At 34.9% G+C, this 17,671-nt stretch overlaps 1 protein-coding gene across 2 annotated transcripts in view; it reads left to right on the forward strand.

Annotated features, from left to right (window-relative positions):
* The window catches only part of LOC123310232 (protein FAM135A), an 89,546-nt gene that overhangs the window by 26,934 nt on the left and 44,941 nt on the right, over nt 1-17,671 (forward strand). For both annotated transcript variants that reach the window (XM_044893689.1, XR_006537348.1), the window contains exon 6: nt 11,892-12,154. In XM_044893689.1, the coding sequence (XP_044749624.1) occupies nt 11,892-12,154 (263 nt within the window). The remainder of the gene's footprint in view (nt 1-11,891; nt 12,155-17,671) is intronic.

Genomic DNA, 17,671 nt, shown 5'->3' on the forward strand with positions numbered 1-17,671 from the left:
GAAAAACGGAAGTTGACGTCATTTCCGGAAAAACCGGAGGTGCTCATGCCTTGAAAATATTTTAGATTTCATCAGAATCGTGAAATACTTATAAGTGCTGAATTTCATGAAAATACGTTCAGTAGTTTCCCGTATAAATATGGGTGAGGTTCCTCGTGAAAGACCCTGTATAGTTTTCTTGATGACGCTGTTTGATATTTCATCTATTTCATAACTATGTTTATTCTTCATATGTTTTACAATCTTTTTAAGTTGTTCTTCATTTATTAATTGTATGTTGAATGATCTATCTAATTTTTTTTTCTGATTTAAAATTTTGGTTATCCCTTATGTTTGTTTTCGTCAAATTATATGCAGTTTTAGAGAAATAATTGTTAAAATCATGCGCCATTTTTTTTGTATTTGTTGTAGATGGATATGTGTTTCTTACAGGTTTTTGTTTCAATGAATTCACTACTGTCCATAAAGCTCTGTTCTTGTTGTCGGAGGTTTCTATTATTTTACAATATTTCTCTTTTTTCTGTTTTGTTAATTCCCTATCATATTTCATCTTAGTCTCTATATATTCATTTTTATATCTTGAATCTCTTTCACTCAGTATAAATAGTAAATCCAAACGGGTTTTTAATTGTTTCACAGTGTCATTATTCATTTCATTATTTCTGGGACGTGCATTCAAATTTACTTTTATGGAAATACATGCATAATTTAGATGTTTCAAAAAGATTTGTTGGAATGTGTTGAACTGTTCATCCACCTTATTTTCATCTATGGTGTAAACAGGAGACCAGTCTTGAGACTCTTAGTACTCTTTGAGCTTTTCAATATTTTTTTCAGAAAATATTCTTCTGTATGCAAAGTGTTGTGTCTTTTCCAATTCAAAAGTTATTTTCTGAGCGGAGTGATCTGAAATGTGTGTTTCGATGATGTTAGTTAAATATAAGTGATCCACTCTGGTGTATATTTCATCTAGGGATGTTGCTGAAGTTGCTGTTTTTCTAGTTGGCCCAAATATTGTTTGTTTAATGTTGTATTCTTACAGGAAACCCAGCCACTCTGATTTTTTCTTAAATTCCTTCAACATATCTATGTTGAAATTTCCCAAAATTACTACTTGGTGGTTTTCATCAGTTAGTTTATCCAATATTGGTGTAAGTGCTGATGTGATAACATCTGTGTTTCCACTGTTGTAAACCACTATACATATCCAATTTTTCTTTTCTTTCTTGAACTGAATCGCAGCACATTCAAATTCCCCTTTCCTTGAGATCTCACTATTTCCTTTAATTCCGTTGCCTGGAAACCGTCCCGAACATATATTGCCACTCCACCGTGCTGTTTACTGAGTCTATAAAACTTTGCTACAAGTTTGAAGTTTTTTATTGAATGGCATATAAGCTCCGACTCAGACTTCCAATGCTCTGATACACATAAAATTTGCGTATCTTTTTCGTCTGTTAGTAATTGTTCTATTTGTTCTGTGCTGTTACCAATAGATCTCAGGTTTTGGTGTAAAATGCTAAATGGTTCTTTTATTTTTTTTTATTTTTGTTGGGTAGAATTCGGTTGTTTTGTGTCTCTCAAAATTTTGGTAATTTCATTTATATTCTTTGAGTTCTTCAGTTTTTTGAAGCAGTATTGTCTAAAAACGTTTTTCCTCTGATAAAATTGAATCTAGCGTAAGAAACCCCACTTGGCCAGAATTCACTTGTATATACAGCTTCTTTTAGGTTTATTAGGACTCCTATCATGTAACTGCTATATTGTACTTCTGAGGTAATATTCAATCTTCTTACGGAAAGTTGTTCTTCTGGTGTGTTTGATTTTTCGCTAATATATTTGGTTATTTCGTCTTCTTTTACTGTTTGTTTTACTTTTGAGATAAAAAGCCATAGTTTCTTCTCGCTGGCTGGTTTAATAGATTGAAATCCTCCAATTTCATGAGATTCACCTCCAGTGCCCACGTTATGTTTTATTGATTTGATTTCACGCCCATATTCCTTACTTAAAGTGTTCGTGTCATTGTTTATGTTTATATATTTTCCTAAAAGTTGACGTTGTTTACGTCTTTCTACTAAAATGAAATCATTTTCATTTTGCTCAGTAGATTGTTCTGTCATATTTTTCATTCTATGCGCACCAACTTTCTCTTCTTCGGATTTTTGTCCTTTTGAAATATTTTCTGTGGTTTGTAATTTTTTGATCTTGTTTCTGTTAGGATTATTTCTTTCGCTTTGTTGGTGGACGTTGTCTTGATTGATGTTGGGAACACTGATTCTTTCTTGTTGATTTAGGTTTTTGTTTACTTCTCGGTTTCCACATGTATTTTCACCTAACATAACCTAACCTAACCTCCTTGAAGCTTTTTTTATCTCTTGATTGTAATGTTTGTATTCTTTCACTAAGCAGATCATTGATTTGTTGCAGAATTTTATTTTTGTCCTGAATTTCACGAATAAGTGCTTTCAGGTATTCATTCTCGATTTTTAGTACCTTAATTTCTTGATTGGATTCCACGGCTCTTGATCCGCCGTCAATATCCTTGGTTGGTTCCAGTTGATGTTTGCATATAGGCGATTTCTGGTTTGCTGATTGGTCAAAACATGAGGGATGAAAATTCCCCATACACTTCACGCATTTAACATATTCCACCACTTTTCTACCGCAGTGAAAACATTTTTTCTCGCTCAATTTCGCATCTTTTGTTGCTCGATCCGCCGGCACGTCTTTATCCGACGCCATCTTGAATGAATGCTTTCGGCTACCTGACAAATTTTAATAACATCTTTAGATGCCTTTGTGAGGCCACCCCTGTTTTTTTATACAGTAACCCGGAAGAACAAGAGTTAGATCTTATGCTATTCAAGCATACATCACAATTTATGTATTTGTTCAAGTTTTTACAACAAATCCTACGATATATTCAATAATATCACTTTAATAAAGGGAATTTTGAATGAATTTCAATTTTTTTAAGCTATCAAATTAAATTTCGGGAACATCATCAAAAAGTCAATCTATTATATTTACAGATTTGCTGTAAGTAGACGAGACATTCAAAATACTGTTTTCATCTTTGTCTATACAATTAGCAGTATCTAGTGATTTGATTTCCGTATGAATTAACAACCTTGTATAAGCTGTATAATCCTGTTTTTCTATTAGAATTAATTAGTAATAAACCTGTTTTGTCCCTCAAACTGGATAGATAATGAATTGATTCGGAAATGAATTTTTTTAAGAATTCTTTGTTATTTTTAGTAAGAGCTTTTTTATGAGGCACTTTTTCCAGTTCCTAATATTCGGGATGTCGAAGATATTATTTATATTCCTGCAAAACATTGATGTAGCACCACTGTTTCGAAATTCAGGAATATCCATATCTTCCAAATATTCCAGCGCATCTGCAACACTTGCACTCAAAGTTTGCACTTCGAGTTTAACTCTCATCTTCTCCTTGTGAAAATCCAAGTGTCTCTGAAGAATTTTGGTTGCAGGATGTAAACCAGATTCACTCTGGCAAATGACAAGTTCTTTGAGGTAATTTCACATCTCATCCCCATCCTTATTGTTGTATATACATTCCCAATCACCTATTGTGCTTCGGCAGAGTTTTATCATATGACAAGGATCAAGAATAATATGCACGTTATCATTAGGGGAAGGGTGAATAAAATATGGTTCGATATCTGGAAACTGCAATTTAGCTCCTAGAATATTGGCCATTGCCATATTAGATGCACAACCATCGAAAGTTAAACTTTTAAGTTTAATCCCTGTGTCAAATAAGAGATTAAAACAAATTTTCACCAAATTTGCTTTTTCTTCTGCATTTAAAGTTTCTATGAAGTAGCCAACAGGAATCTTCCATCTGGAATTTAGAGCCACCAACATGAAAAATAATACATTTTTAGATTTTGGCAAGCTGTCATTATTTCTCATTCCTGTTCCATAATTTACGTGGCCTATTTGAGAAGTGCCATTCCATTCAATAAATTCCCTAATGGCCATTTCATCCATTAGGAGACCACATACAAGGGATTTTCCTTTCTGCTTTTCCACTTACTTTTATCAGACACAGCACAAATAGCTTCACCTGTAAATCCTGGAGAGCCATCCACTGATTGATACCACTTTGTTAATGTTCGAGGATGTGGCAAGCAAACTTTCCCAAAAGTAGATCTAATATAATTGTAAGCAGAAGCAGAATAGAAGTGCACTGTTAAAGCAAATGTTCTCAATTCTCTCAACTCTCAATCAAAATGTTTTACCCATACTACCTAACTTCAATTGCCTCAAAATCAATTGCTTCTCAGGTTCAGGAATACTTTCCTATAAAAAAACCTATTGAAAGCATAGTTCAAAGAAACAAAATTGCCCCAACAACCCTAAAAAAAAAAGATTCATATTTTCCAATGCGATAAGGCATAAAAAGCAGTTACTTGTTAAATGAAATCTATGCACCGAAGACGAGCATTAGTGGATATTGTTAATCTATAACTTTGTATGCTTATTTTTCCACATATTGACACAGCAGATTGTTTTGTGAAAATTAAATTAAATTATATGAATGTCAAATGATAACTAATTTTTGAATATTGAACATACGTTTGATATTTGACTCCAGTAAATTTTAATAAAAAGCATATTTAATATCCACTCTATCCAGAATTAAAAACAGAATCATATAAGCTGAAAATTCATTTTACCTTTTCCCACCTGAAGATGCTACGTGATTTATATTGAACATTCATAATATTATTCGCACATCTAACGATAATTTATGAAGGTCCGTTCAATGATTCTCAATTGCTACTTCTTCTATATATTCAAAAACGAAAAGTATTCAGCAATTTCATTTTGAAAATCGAGTGACTGTCAAATCGTTGATCAGACAATCAAAGTTTTGTGATACTCGCTCTAACAAGCTATAGAGCTATGTCTTGATCATAACAACAAATATATCCACAAACAAATATATGTTTGTCCTTTTACGGAAAGAGAAATCTACATTACTGGTCCTGCAAGAAAATTTCTCATTTTGAACCATTCCAAGGAAAAAGCATGAGTTAGGGTGCTTCTCCACAATTCTTCAGTTCATTGAAAGAAGGATGTCTAGTAAACACAAAGTTCTCAGAGTTCTTAACTGAACATCATAGATGTCACTAAACGGGTATTACAAATATATGAGGACTTCTTGTACTTACACAACGTCAATAGTTTGATGGGATGGAAAATCCTTTTTCCCCTCCTTTGGAATAGGCTATATTCTTATGTGCTCTTTTAAGAGCTTGGAAAACTTTTTGCTTTTGATGTATGTAGCTTAAATACCTACCTGAAAAAATTCAGAATATTACCTTTTTCTTGACATTTCTATGCTGTTTGAAGTAGAAGCTATTATATCAGATTCAGCAGAATGTTCAGAGACAGCTTTGACTTGAGGCTCCTGGGGTACTTCAATTGTTCTTTGTATTGCAGAGTATGTTACATCTGGAATAATATAAATTGCTATAATAGGAATAAATTATAATTCCATATCTAGCTACCTGTAGTTTGATTTTTCCTCTGCAATGTTCTCCTTGTTGATTTCTTGACCATCAAATGCAGAGGAAAATTGAAAAGTGATAGTAGAGAATCTTTTTTCAGCACTAAATTCCCGTGAACATTGGTCTCATAATCTGTGCTAAGAAAATGTTTACCACATATCACTGCTGTTTCACTTGGAATGTGTCCTTTCTTCTTAAAGCGATAATCCACTTTTTCCGCGTGATCTCGTTTTTCGGAAATCTATATGAAATCAGAATTGAAATACATTAATTGAAATAACGTGAATATAATTTAAATCTGATAGGTCAAAGGATATATTCGTTGCTTTACCGGTGGAATTTGATTTTCTCTCCTTTCTTAACTGTTGTCGTACACCCTTCTCTCTCTCTACGCCGTGTCCATGGGTTTATAGGTCTATGGTCTTATGCCCGTGATACCATAGTGTATGAAACTAGATTTAGCTTTGATCAAGTTAAAGTTGCACATATGTTATGCACTGCTATATTTGGCAGATTTAAACTGGTTTGAAATTAACCTGGCAATATTGGTTTAAACTAGGCATGGGCAAACTACGGCCCGCGGGCCAAGTCCGGCGCACGTGATAGTCTTATCCGGCCCGCGTCATGATTTTTAATGAATGGCCCAATGTCCCGGAAGGGACATTGGGCCATAAATGTTTATTTTCATCTCAAAACGTTGTTCAGAGCGTGATCAGTGAAAAAATAACTTTTGATAAATAGGAATCCAGGAATATGTTATTTGAATTGCATGGAGTTATGGAAGAGGCGCAGCCAGTACTGCGTACGCATCTAGCAGCGGGTGATATTATTTCTTGTAACTGCGCGGTACATCCGGTACATCTACCTTGATAGTATTTACAGAACAAGTCGCCAAATCTTCATGAAATCAAGAAGTTGCAACGAATGCCTGGGTGCATATAATAACATAATAGCAGAATGGAAGTCTGAACGGAATAACACATAAAAACGTATTCATTTCTACGTAGCTAGAATCAATTGAAGGTTTCCTTTTTATTGAGTGTTAAGTACGGCATTAATTATAGCATCTTATATTAATTTGGTTTCCCAACGTCCATTTTCATAATCATATTTAAAGTCACTGCTTCCTTTAGTGTTAGTTTTAGTAGGGTTGAAAACGGAGGGACTTTGATTATGAAACTAGCCGTAAGTTTGCGTGCAACTTAACGGACCATCCGTACGCGTCCACAAACCAAGTGTTATATTTCCATTGAGGTTACGCGATGCGCCAAAGACCGACACCTTTCGGAGCGTGCAGGTGTCCGTTTCGCAATACATCCACATTGACAAACCAATGACGAATGTCGTAAAATTTTCTAGGAATTTATTGGCGTTGCTGGTTTTGCTCGCCAGTACGCGCCTTCATTCTTTCTGTTCGCGTTGATTAATAACGAATCAAGTACTACAATTTTGGTTTCGTCTGTTCTCAACGTTAGTGGAATTCAGTATTTTTGGCCTTTTGGTCGATCGTTACAATGGCAAGTAAAAAGCGTAAAATTGATTTAGAATGCCGTGTTTTTAAAGATGAGTGGACTTGGACATACTTTTTCATTCCTATTGAGGATAAGCCGGTGTGCCTCATTTGCAATGAAACTCTGGCCGTATTCAAAGAATTCAACCTCTCGCGATACTTCATGACAAAACATAACAACGCTACTTATGAAACTATGACTGAAGAGAAACTGAAGGAAAAACTTGGAGCTCTGAGTAAAACATTGTCAGGTCAGCAAAATTTTTTTACAAAACAAAGCAGTTCTCAAAAACTTGCAACACATGCAAGTTATATTGTAGCATACAATATTGCAGAAAGTAACAATGCAATTCAAGTGAATTCATGAAAACTTGCATGCTCCAAGTATGTGACCTTTTGTGTCCTGAAAAAACAAAGCTGTCAGTTTGTCTCGAAAAACGATCACTGCTAGAAAAGTGCTTTATAAACATTTTGTGTCGAAACTGGATTCGAAAATAAGCAAATTTAAATTCTGTTCTTTTGCGATGGATGAAAGTACAGATATAAGTGACACATCTCAGTTACTGATATTTATAAGAGGTATAAATGACAATTTTTCGGTTACTGAAGAATTGGCTGGTATGCGTTCACTGAGGGGAATAACAAAAGGAACTGACATTTTCCAAGAATTTAAAGAAACGATCACGTCTTTGAAAGTACCTTCAAACTATATTTGCAACATAACAACTGATGGAGCACCGAATATGACAGGGACAAAATCTGGTTTTGTAGGCATATTTAATGAAACATATCCAGGAAACGACGTTACATTACTTCATTGTGTCATACACCAAGAGGCTCTGTGTAAATCTGCTCTCAACATGAAACATGTGCTCGATATTGTTATAAAGATTGTTAATAGCATTCGTTCACGAGCAATCAATCATAGACAATTTCGAGAGTTTCTTGACTCCTTGGAGTCTGAATATTCTGATGTACTTTACTACTCTAAAGTAAGGTGGCTGAGCGCAGGACGGGTTTTTGAAAGAGTTTGGTATCTAAAAGACGAAATAATCTCTTTCATGGAAGGAAGAGGAATGGTGGAGTGTGAACCTTTAAAAGATATTGCATGGCTTTCGGACTTTGCATTTTTCACAGATCTTTTCAGTCACATCAATAAATTGAATCTTAAACTCCAGGGAAAAAATCAATTAATCGATGATATATGGGGTTATATCAAGGGTTTTAAAATGCAATTGGATTTATTTTCCAAGCAACTCATCAAAACAGAATTAACTCATTTTCCAAGACTTCAAACAATTGAAGTTAGAGAAGATCAATTGAGGAGCTATGAGAAGAGATTGAAATGTCTTCATGAAAAATTCGAACGAAGATTTCAAGACTTCAAAGTTATTGAACAGGACCTAGAAATGCCATTTAATGTGGATTATGAATCAGCCGAACCGGAATTGCAGCTTGAACTGATAGAGTTGCAATGTAGTTCGGAACTGAAGCAATTATTTCTCAGCGTTTCTGAAATTAAGTTCTATAAGTCTCTGCCAAAATCAAATTTCCCAAACCTGAGAACACATGCTCAGAAGATAATTGCGATGTTTGCATCTTCCTACATATGTGAACAGGTGTTTTCCACTATGAATCTTCGTAAAAGCAGCGTTTGAAACCGACTTAGTGACCAGCATTTAACATCACTGCTGCGAATCAGTTCATCCCAGTTTCTACCAGAGTATGAACAACTTTTAGAAAGTCATTCAGTTTCATTCTTCACATAATCCTTCATATCCGCTTGAAGAATGATTAATTCTTGTAACATTTTTTTTGCAGGATGTAGGTCGTTGTTAAAAATCAAAATAAAGTTAATCACTTTTAAAAATATATTTTTTTTGGCCCGCCCAGATAATTTTTCAGTTTATCTGGCCCTCCAATTAAAAAGTTTGCCCATGCCTGGTTTAAACGAAAATTTCTTACGTAATAGTATATAACATTACTAGCAAGGTAGGAGGGTTTTTACTGGGGAATGGAGGATATAACTGACGAGCCGCAGGCGAGTCAGTTACCTCCTTGAGCCAGTAAAACCCGTTACCTTGCGTGTATTGTTTTATATTTTATTTGTTTCTCATTTGTAAAAAGGTTAGATAAATTCCAAAAAAATCTCAATAATTTGTCGCAAATGTCGTAAGCTATGGAAGCGTTGCCATGAACATGTCTGTTTATTTTTCTTTACATTTGTTTTGGCGAAAGCGAAAATGAATGTACCAAAAGAAATTATTGAGACAGCCTGCAGTGTAGCTTCAAGTTTATTACCTGCAAAATCAGCTTCAAGGTACGAGCGAGAATACGACGACTTCAAAAAGTGGCAAAACAAAAATAGTGTGATTGGGGTAACTGAAGATGTTGGTCTACTTGAATCAACTATCAGCTAGATTCAGCCCTAATACTTTATGGGCAAAATGGTCTATGCTGAAAAGCTGCTTGGAAATGAAAGAAAATGCCTGGAGGATTGAGATCAAGTGGACTGTATTTATTTTTCAAGTTTTTAAAAATACCTTCAAATCCTTCCTTTTTTTCGGACTTAACCTTGGGTGTTGGATGAATCTTCGTAATTAGATGAAAACTCGTTCCACTCACGCTCTGGCCAGAGTTTCACTATATCTGGTTTGAATGCCGGAAAATCTTCCAGTTTGAAGTCATCGAACTTTGAAAATTTTGAAGAATGTAGAATATCGAAAATATATTGCACTGGAGCACAGGTGCTTCGCAGTTGACAATTTGAATTGAATTGTTTTTAACATGTGTCTTTAGAATTCCTCTCACACCGATGAAGGAGAAATTTGAAGGCATATACGGGGGAGGATTGAAAGATACTTAATATTAGGTGATTTTGACTTAAAAGAATTGAGAAGCTTTTGAAAATATTATAAGAGAATTGAATTTGAAAATGGAAAATATTTGAAAACAAAATTTATATAGAAAAAAAAACAAATCAATAATTGGAAGAATGAATCTTGCGTGGTCGCAACAATGCCCCTGTTCGCAGGTTTGTTTTCCTTAAAAAATGTATTGAAAAATATGACGTTTAGTTGTCATTTGCAGATTTCAAAAGGTAATAGCGTTTCTGAAACGAAAAAATGAGCGTTATACGCCAAAAAAGGCCAAGGTATTAAGTAAAGAAGAGGCTGAACAATTTCTTCTACATGCTCCTGATGTAAATAAATAAAATATTTATTCGCTTCATAATCGAGCAAATACTCGGAAGCCACCTCGTAGTATGTTGTTTTTTTGTTGTTTCTATAGGTGCGATTTGTTATATTTTCCACATTTGTTCTCGGTTTTTCGGAGTTGCTTCCTTCACCGTCATTTTCAGTAGGGTTAAAGGAAGCTTTAAAATTAAAGGGACTTTAGGTTTGATTATAAAACCCGCCGTTAAAATTCTATTTCTTTTAGATCTGATAGTGAGTTTACGCAGAGCCCCTAAGATCTGAAACCTAAGAAGTTGACCACTCACATTGTTATAAATACAGATCTCAGCCATTCTTCTGGTATTTCACCCGTGTTGTATACATCATTCAAAAGTTCAACTAAGATATCAATGTTTTTCTCGTTGATAACTTGAAGGAGTTCTACTCGGATGTCATCAGGTCCTCTTGCTTTTTTGTTTTTGCAGATTTTAAATTAAATAGGACTTTTAAGATTTCAGGTCCTTCGTTGTCGTCTACAACAGTCATCGTGGTCGGTCTATTGTCCCCGAATAGATCATCTATGTATTATCTCCATGCATTAAGAACTTCTTCCTCATCTATAATGGACCTGCTACCTCTCTGACCTTTTTGTATATATTAAAGGTATCATGTCTTCTCTCCAGATCCTCCATTTTCTTGCATTTGTCCGTCATCCACTTTTCCTTTGCATTCTTGATTTTGTTCTTTATTTCCTTTTGTTTGCTCTTATATTCCTCCGTGTTGTATTTGCATTTTCGTCTTTCTTCCAAGAGTTTTAGTATGTATCTCTTCAGTCATCCATCGTTGTTTTCTTGGTTTGATGTTGTTTGCTGTGTGCTTCCATTGTTTTAATGATGTGTTCTCGAAATATCTTCCACGTTTCGTTTACCGTATTGCTATTAATCCCTGTCATTGTGTCGAGGCTGTCGTTAAGTTCATTCCTCAGTTTATTGATGTCCACATCGCTTATGGAAAACTTTAGATTTTTGTTGTTTTTGTTCACTTTTTTAAGGTTAAATTTTATTTTGGCGACTAGTGGGTTATGGTCCGATCCTAGGTCTGCGCCCGGTTAATCCGCTTAATCTTGAAACAACCTGTGTTGTTGATTTTAAAGTACATACCATACTCTTAGGTAGGTACTATTGTAATGAACGGATCTCAATTCTAAATATCACTTCCTGAAACACTTGCCTCTTTAGCAAGCATTTTTTGCGGAGGTAACAACTAAGATCAATTTACTCATCACTGATTAGTTATGACACCACCGTTTTGACATTTAGGACATTTGAATGCCAACCTTACTCCGGTCTAGTTACAAAAACTCAAGAAAATTATTTCATGGCCAACCTACTGCTTTTATGAAAGTACAGAGGGTATAGAATTATCCCAAAAAATAAACTTAAAAGGTTCACTATAAATTTCTCAAAAAAATAAAGTCTATCTCAATCTATTCCATACCAAAAAAGCCAAAGGAAATTTCGTATCCTTTTTTTACTCATGACTGCTTGTACCGCGATCTTAGTGTCATTACTTCATCACAAACTAACAACATTATTATGGTTTGGTAATTGGGAAATTTATTATAGTAATAATTTTTAATCGATATTCTCTGATTTTCAGACCCCAAAAAGAAATGTTCCTTTCAGAGATAGTTCTCCACTAACCGAATTATGTGCCGAAAATATAAAATTATGGAATTATTTTTTACTGCATTATTCTTGTAAAACAGCTATTCAACAGAAGTTGAGCAAAAAACATCACAGCATGAGAGTGAGGAGATTTTCTGAATTTTTTTTCTTGGTTTACAATCCCCGAGGATCTGCCATAGGAAGCTTCGACACAAATTATCAGAAGTACCTAGTTATCGCAGAAATAGGAAGAAGGTGAGTGACATTAGATTCGGGATGTGTATGTCTGGATTTTCCAATGAGTGAAGTGAATTTTGAAGACTCGAACAGATTAAAGTATTTCTGTTTCTTAGTACATGCTCACAATTCACATTACGTATTTTCAATACAGTTCCTTTATTGCTTAAATATTGATGAAGTTGCCATAAAACTGTTAGCTCTATCCGTCCCGAATGTTCATCTGATTTGGCTCTGCCTCAATTTCCAAAAACAAAGAGTGATAGTCCAACAACACCGAATTCTTAGCTGTAGTTCTTGATTGTCCATACAGAAAACTGAATCACATATTCATTAAATTAATGTTGTACGACCTTTCTCGAAAGTAATACATTTTCACACACCAATAATCGCTTATAAATACAGCACATTCGCAAGTCATAGGAATGCATTCAAATTATTTTCAAATATCAATTGACAACTGTCAATTCCTAAACGCAGCGCTACCTACAGTGGGAAAAACGAAACTTATCTCTTATTTTCGAAGCGGGCAAAACAAAATCTAATCAGTGCATAAACCATGTTTTTAGACATCTTAGGTCCAACCAATCAAAAAGCGGACGCCTATTGTCGCCACTGTGGTATATGAAGTCACTGTACTGTCAATTCCTAAACGGCGCTACCTACAGTGGAAAAACGAAACTTATCTCTTATTTTCGAAGCGGGAAAAACAAAATCTAATCAGTGCATACACCATGTTTTTAGACATTTTTGGGAACTCTAACGATTTGTCAAAATCAGCTGACCGTTCGTTGCCGTGGGACACAGAAAGCTTTTTTTTGCGTTCGCGGTCGTTGCCATGGGGCATACAAGCTTTTCTCTACATTGATTCTTATGCTGTTTTGGTCGAGTTTTGTGTTTTGTGCATGTTTTTGGAAAAAATGTTTTTCCCGAAGATAGATTAGAGTGATTAGACTATAACTTTCTTAGAAATGCCTCTTTACAGTGATAATAAAAAGCTTTCTGTGTCCCACGGCAACGACAGTCAGCTGATTTTTGCAAATCGTTTGGGTACCCTATATTTTACGAGGATTTTGACAATTTTGACAATTGCGAGAAATAATTCTCGAACACATATTTGTCCAGGTTTCGCGGCATGAATAAAGAAAAAAAAAAGATTCCGTGAAGGAGATATCGAGGATGGGTAGTCCAATTTTTTTCATTAGTTACGCCACCCCTGCGTAACCAGGAAAGAAAAGCTAGTAAGAAATAAAATTACTAACCCAAATTCCGATGTCAATCATCAAGATATAATATTATTCTATGTCGATGATCTCAACGAATAATTCATAAGTATTTTTCAGAGAGACTCTTGGTTTTCACCGAAAACTCCGATTTATCATAACTTCTTCTGTACATTTTGTACCTATTCAATAACCACGGTGTAGGGTTTTTGTGGAACTCTTCTTTGATTGGGTTGAATGCAGCGAGAGAAGTTAAAGTGAACTTTTTACTCTCATTCACTTACACACCTTACACAGGGTGTAAATAAATAGTCGCGGAAAATTTTAGGTGTAATTCCTCCTCAAAAAATTGTGTGGTTCTCACTTTTTTTTAGCAGTCCCTGCTTAGATATGGCTTTATAAGGATAATACTCGAACAAATATTTTGTACGATGTACTCTCTCCAGTGAAAATTGCGAAAAAAAACAAACAAAAATGCAAAAATTCACAGGATTCTTGGTCCCCAAAGTTGAGCCCTGGCAGAAAATTGTCGCAAATTTCACTTTTTCCATATTTTAGATGTACTTCGTCTTTTGAAACCATTTCCAGCTTATCAGCTGGAAGCAGGTCTCTATCTCAACCTAATTTGCCTAAACAGAAAAAACGAAGCCACTTCTTAACACATTGACTGCGATATCGGTCCCCGGGGACCGACACGAATCTCTTTTCTGGTGCGATTAAGATGTCTAAAACTCTGGTGTATTCACTGATTCGATTTTGTTTTAATTTCGTGGGGATATCGGATCAGTTTCGTTTTTCCCACTGTAGGTAGCGCTGTTTAGAATTTGACAGAGCATTGTCAATTGATATTTGAAAATAATTTGAATTCTTTCCTACGACTAACGAATGTGTTGTATTTATAAGCGATTATTGGTGTGTGAAAATGTATTATATTAGTTTCGAGAAAGGGGTGTAGAACATTCATTTATTCAACATGTCATTCAGTAATTGATATAGTGAAAATTACCTTTCTATCAACTGAATATATTGGATATTTGACCAATCAATTGTGTTTTATTAAAATCATATTGAATTACCCCCCTCACGAATTCAAGTTGTAAAACGGAAATTATCTTGAAGAAGAACAGTAAATACTCCTTTGAACCCTAATTCGGTATTGTTGAAATGAAGCAACGACAAAATCGAAGGATTTCATATCCTATCCCAGTTTCCAAAAATCTATCGTGTCTGTCTTGGAAAATCGTTATGTAATAGTTATTCGCGGAAAGTGATACTTGCCTGCACGAAACTGCCGGGCAAGACACTGTCCGCCAGAGTTAGAAACAATATTTTTTCTACAAGCACTTGAAATATATAAATTTATCAATTTCACGAAACAGATCAAATTTGATTTGATCAATTCGTATATAATGACAGACGTAATTCTGCATGCCTTTACCATGGTAACGGTGGTTCGGTGCATAGAGACATACGACAGAATTTGATTTACTGTATACAGCCCGTTTGCAACAACCGAGAATTCTCTAGAGAATTTACTCGAAAATTCATGCGCCGTGAATTATTTACCGTTGCATACGATGTGTGTGAAGTTGGCCCAGCACTTTTCGATTTTCGAAAAAAAAATTTTTGTGCTGAATTGTGCTAGGTTTGTGCTGATTTGTGCCGTTAAAATTTTTGTTTCATTCCACACGGTTCTCAAAATATTTCACAAAATGTATAGAATGGGCTAGCCCAGCACTTATCGAAAAAATGAGTTTTTACGACTGAAACAGGTTGTGCTATGCATGTTCAGTACTGTGCCGTTCGAATTTTTACGAAAGTCCCTCTTATCTCCCGGAAAATCGAAAATGAAGAAAAAAGTTAGCCCAGCACTTTTGATTTTTCTTTCCAAAAATTGGTGGAAAAATTTGTGCTACATTTGTGCTGACTTGTGCCGTAAATATTTTCTCGAAAATTCGTCGGATTTTCCGGGAAATCGCGAAATTAAGAAAAAGGTCAGCCCAGCACTTTCTTGTTTTTGCAGTTTGATTTTTTTTATTAAGTTGTGCTACATTTGTGCTGATTTGTGCCGTTGAGATTTTCAGAAAAAACTTTCAACTTTTCCTTCAAATGGTGGATATCAGAAAAATCAGTAGATTGCCTGAAAATCAGTATAAATGGCAACAGGCCGAATACCGTTGAGGTTGGCAACCCTGCGAGCACAACCTACGACTTATCAAGTTTTGCATAGCGTCATAAATCATCAGAAGTGTATCACGATAACAATGTTGCCAGAATTCAGTTTTCAGGAGAGAAATCTCGTAAATTGAGCTTAATAAACACCAGCGTGGATAGCTAATGACTAAAGAAGATTACTATTGTTTATAACTTGTAGATAAAACTCTTGAAAAAATAATGTTAATGGTTGTTTACATGCTGTTAATTTTTCAGCTTAATTTCATACACGGACTGAAACGTATCTTCCATATACCTATATAAGATTTTGAGATTAACGGTAAACTATTTTCAGAGTCACGCATCTGCATCTGTATCAAGAAAATTGAGTTATAAACAATAGTAATCTTTTACAGTCATTGGCTATCCACGCTGGAGTTCATTAAGCTCAATTTACGAGTATTAGGCCTGTTGCCATTTATACTGATTTCAGGCAATCTACTGATTTTGTTGATATCCACCATTTGAAGGAAAAGTTGAAAGTTTTTTTTGGAAATCTCAACGGCACAAATCAGCACAAATGTAGCACAATTTAATAAAAAAAATTAAACTGCAAAAACACGAAAGTGCTGGGCTGACATTTTTCCAAAATCTAAATTTTTTGGAAAACTAGAAGGATTTTCGTGAAAATTTCAACGGCACAAGTTAGCACACGACTAGCACAATTTTTCACATAGTTTTCATTGAGAAAAAACGAAAGTGCTGGGCTAACTTTTTTTTCAATTTTGCGATTTCCCGGAAAATCCGACTAATTTTCGAGAAAATATTTACGGCACAAGTCAGCACAAATGTAGCACAAATTTTTCCACTAATTTTTGAGAAGAAAAATCGAAAGTGCTGGGCTAACTTTTTTCTTCATTTTCGATTTTCCGGGAGATAAGAGGGAATTTCGCAAAAATTCGAACGGCACAACACTGTACATGCATAGCACAACCTGTTTCAGTCGTCAAAACTCATTTTTTCGATAAGTGCTGGGCTAGCCCATTCTATACATTTTGTGAAATATTTTGAGAACCGTGTGGAATAAAACAAAAATTTCAACGGCACAAATCAGCACAAACCTAGCACAATTCAGCACAAAATTTTTTTTTTCGAAAATCAAAAAGTGCTGGGCCAACTTCACACACATTTGCATACGCACTTTCGGTAGAATTCTCTGATCAGTTGCATACAAAATAATCTCTGCCTTTTTCTTGCGAGAATTTTGTAGAGAATTCTCGGCTGTTGCAAACGGGCTTACCGGCTTACTACTTTGCGTGCCGGAAGAACCCCTGCTATGGTAGGCGTTTTTCCCGCACCTTTTGGGAAAGTTACTCATTGCAACTTGAGATGCGTGAGAGAAAAAGGTTGAACGCGCACGCTTGTAGATAATATAATATTTCAAATTAATTCAGCATCTGCTTTTCCTCTATGAAATAATGCTTCTGTTGATACTCCCTGGTGGTTGACTAGTTCGATATACATATAGTCCATTCAAGAATGATTGACATCTCGGATGGCTATGGAAAATCGAATTTAAGATGGTAATAGCCCGTAAGTTCAGATTTTGTGTTGCGGAATTCAGGTTGGTATTGTGAATAAACAGCGATCCACAGACCAATTATTGTGAATCTATGCACTGACCGAAGGTAATTTGAGTTTTGTAGAGCTGTTTACATTCTTAATTCAATCCAACAAATTGGAAAGATAATTATATCAATTTCGATTGCTGATTAATATGTTCTGAATTCGAATATTTCTTCTTTTCAAATACTCTTCTAGGTTATATTTAAATATTCCACTCTATGATTGAAACTACAGAAATCATTGAAGATCTTTTATGACGAGATTTAAACTGCGCCTGGACTTTCAAGTCCTACTGGGATTGATCATTCTTGAATGGACTATACAGGGTGATTTTTTTAAGTGTTTCATTAGAAGTTTTCGAGGAAGGAATTGTAATACAGATTCAAGATTTTGGATTTTCGTTTTAGAGAACATGAACTTTAATTGCAAAATATTTTCAAGCGGAATCTACTTCCGGTTTCACCGGAAACGAATGTAACTTCGTTATTTCAAATGCAACACCCTGTATATTTTTACATATTCGAATTCTTCG

The sequence above is a fragment of the Coccinella septempunctata genome, chromosome 1 (genome assembly GCF_907165205.1).
Source record: "Coccinella septempunctata chromosome 1, icCocSept1.1, whole genome shotgun sequence".
In the NCBI taxonomy this organism is placed as follows: Eukaryota; Metazoa; Arthropoda; class Insecta; order Coleoptera; family Coccinellidae; genus Coccinella; species Coccinella septempunctata.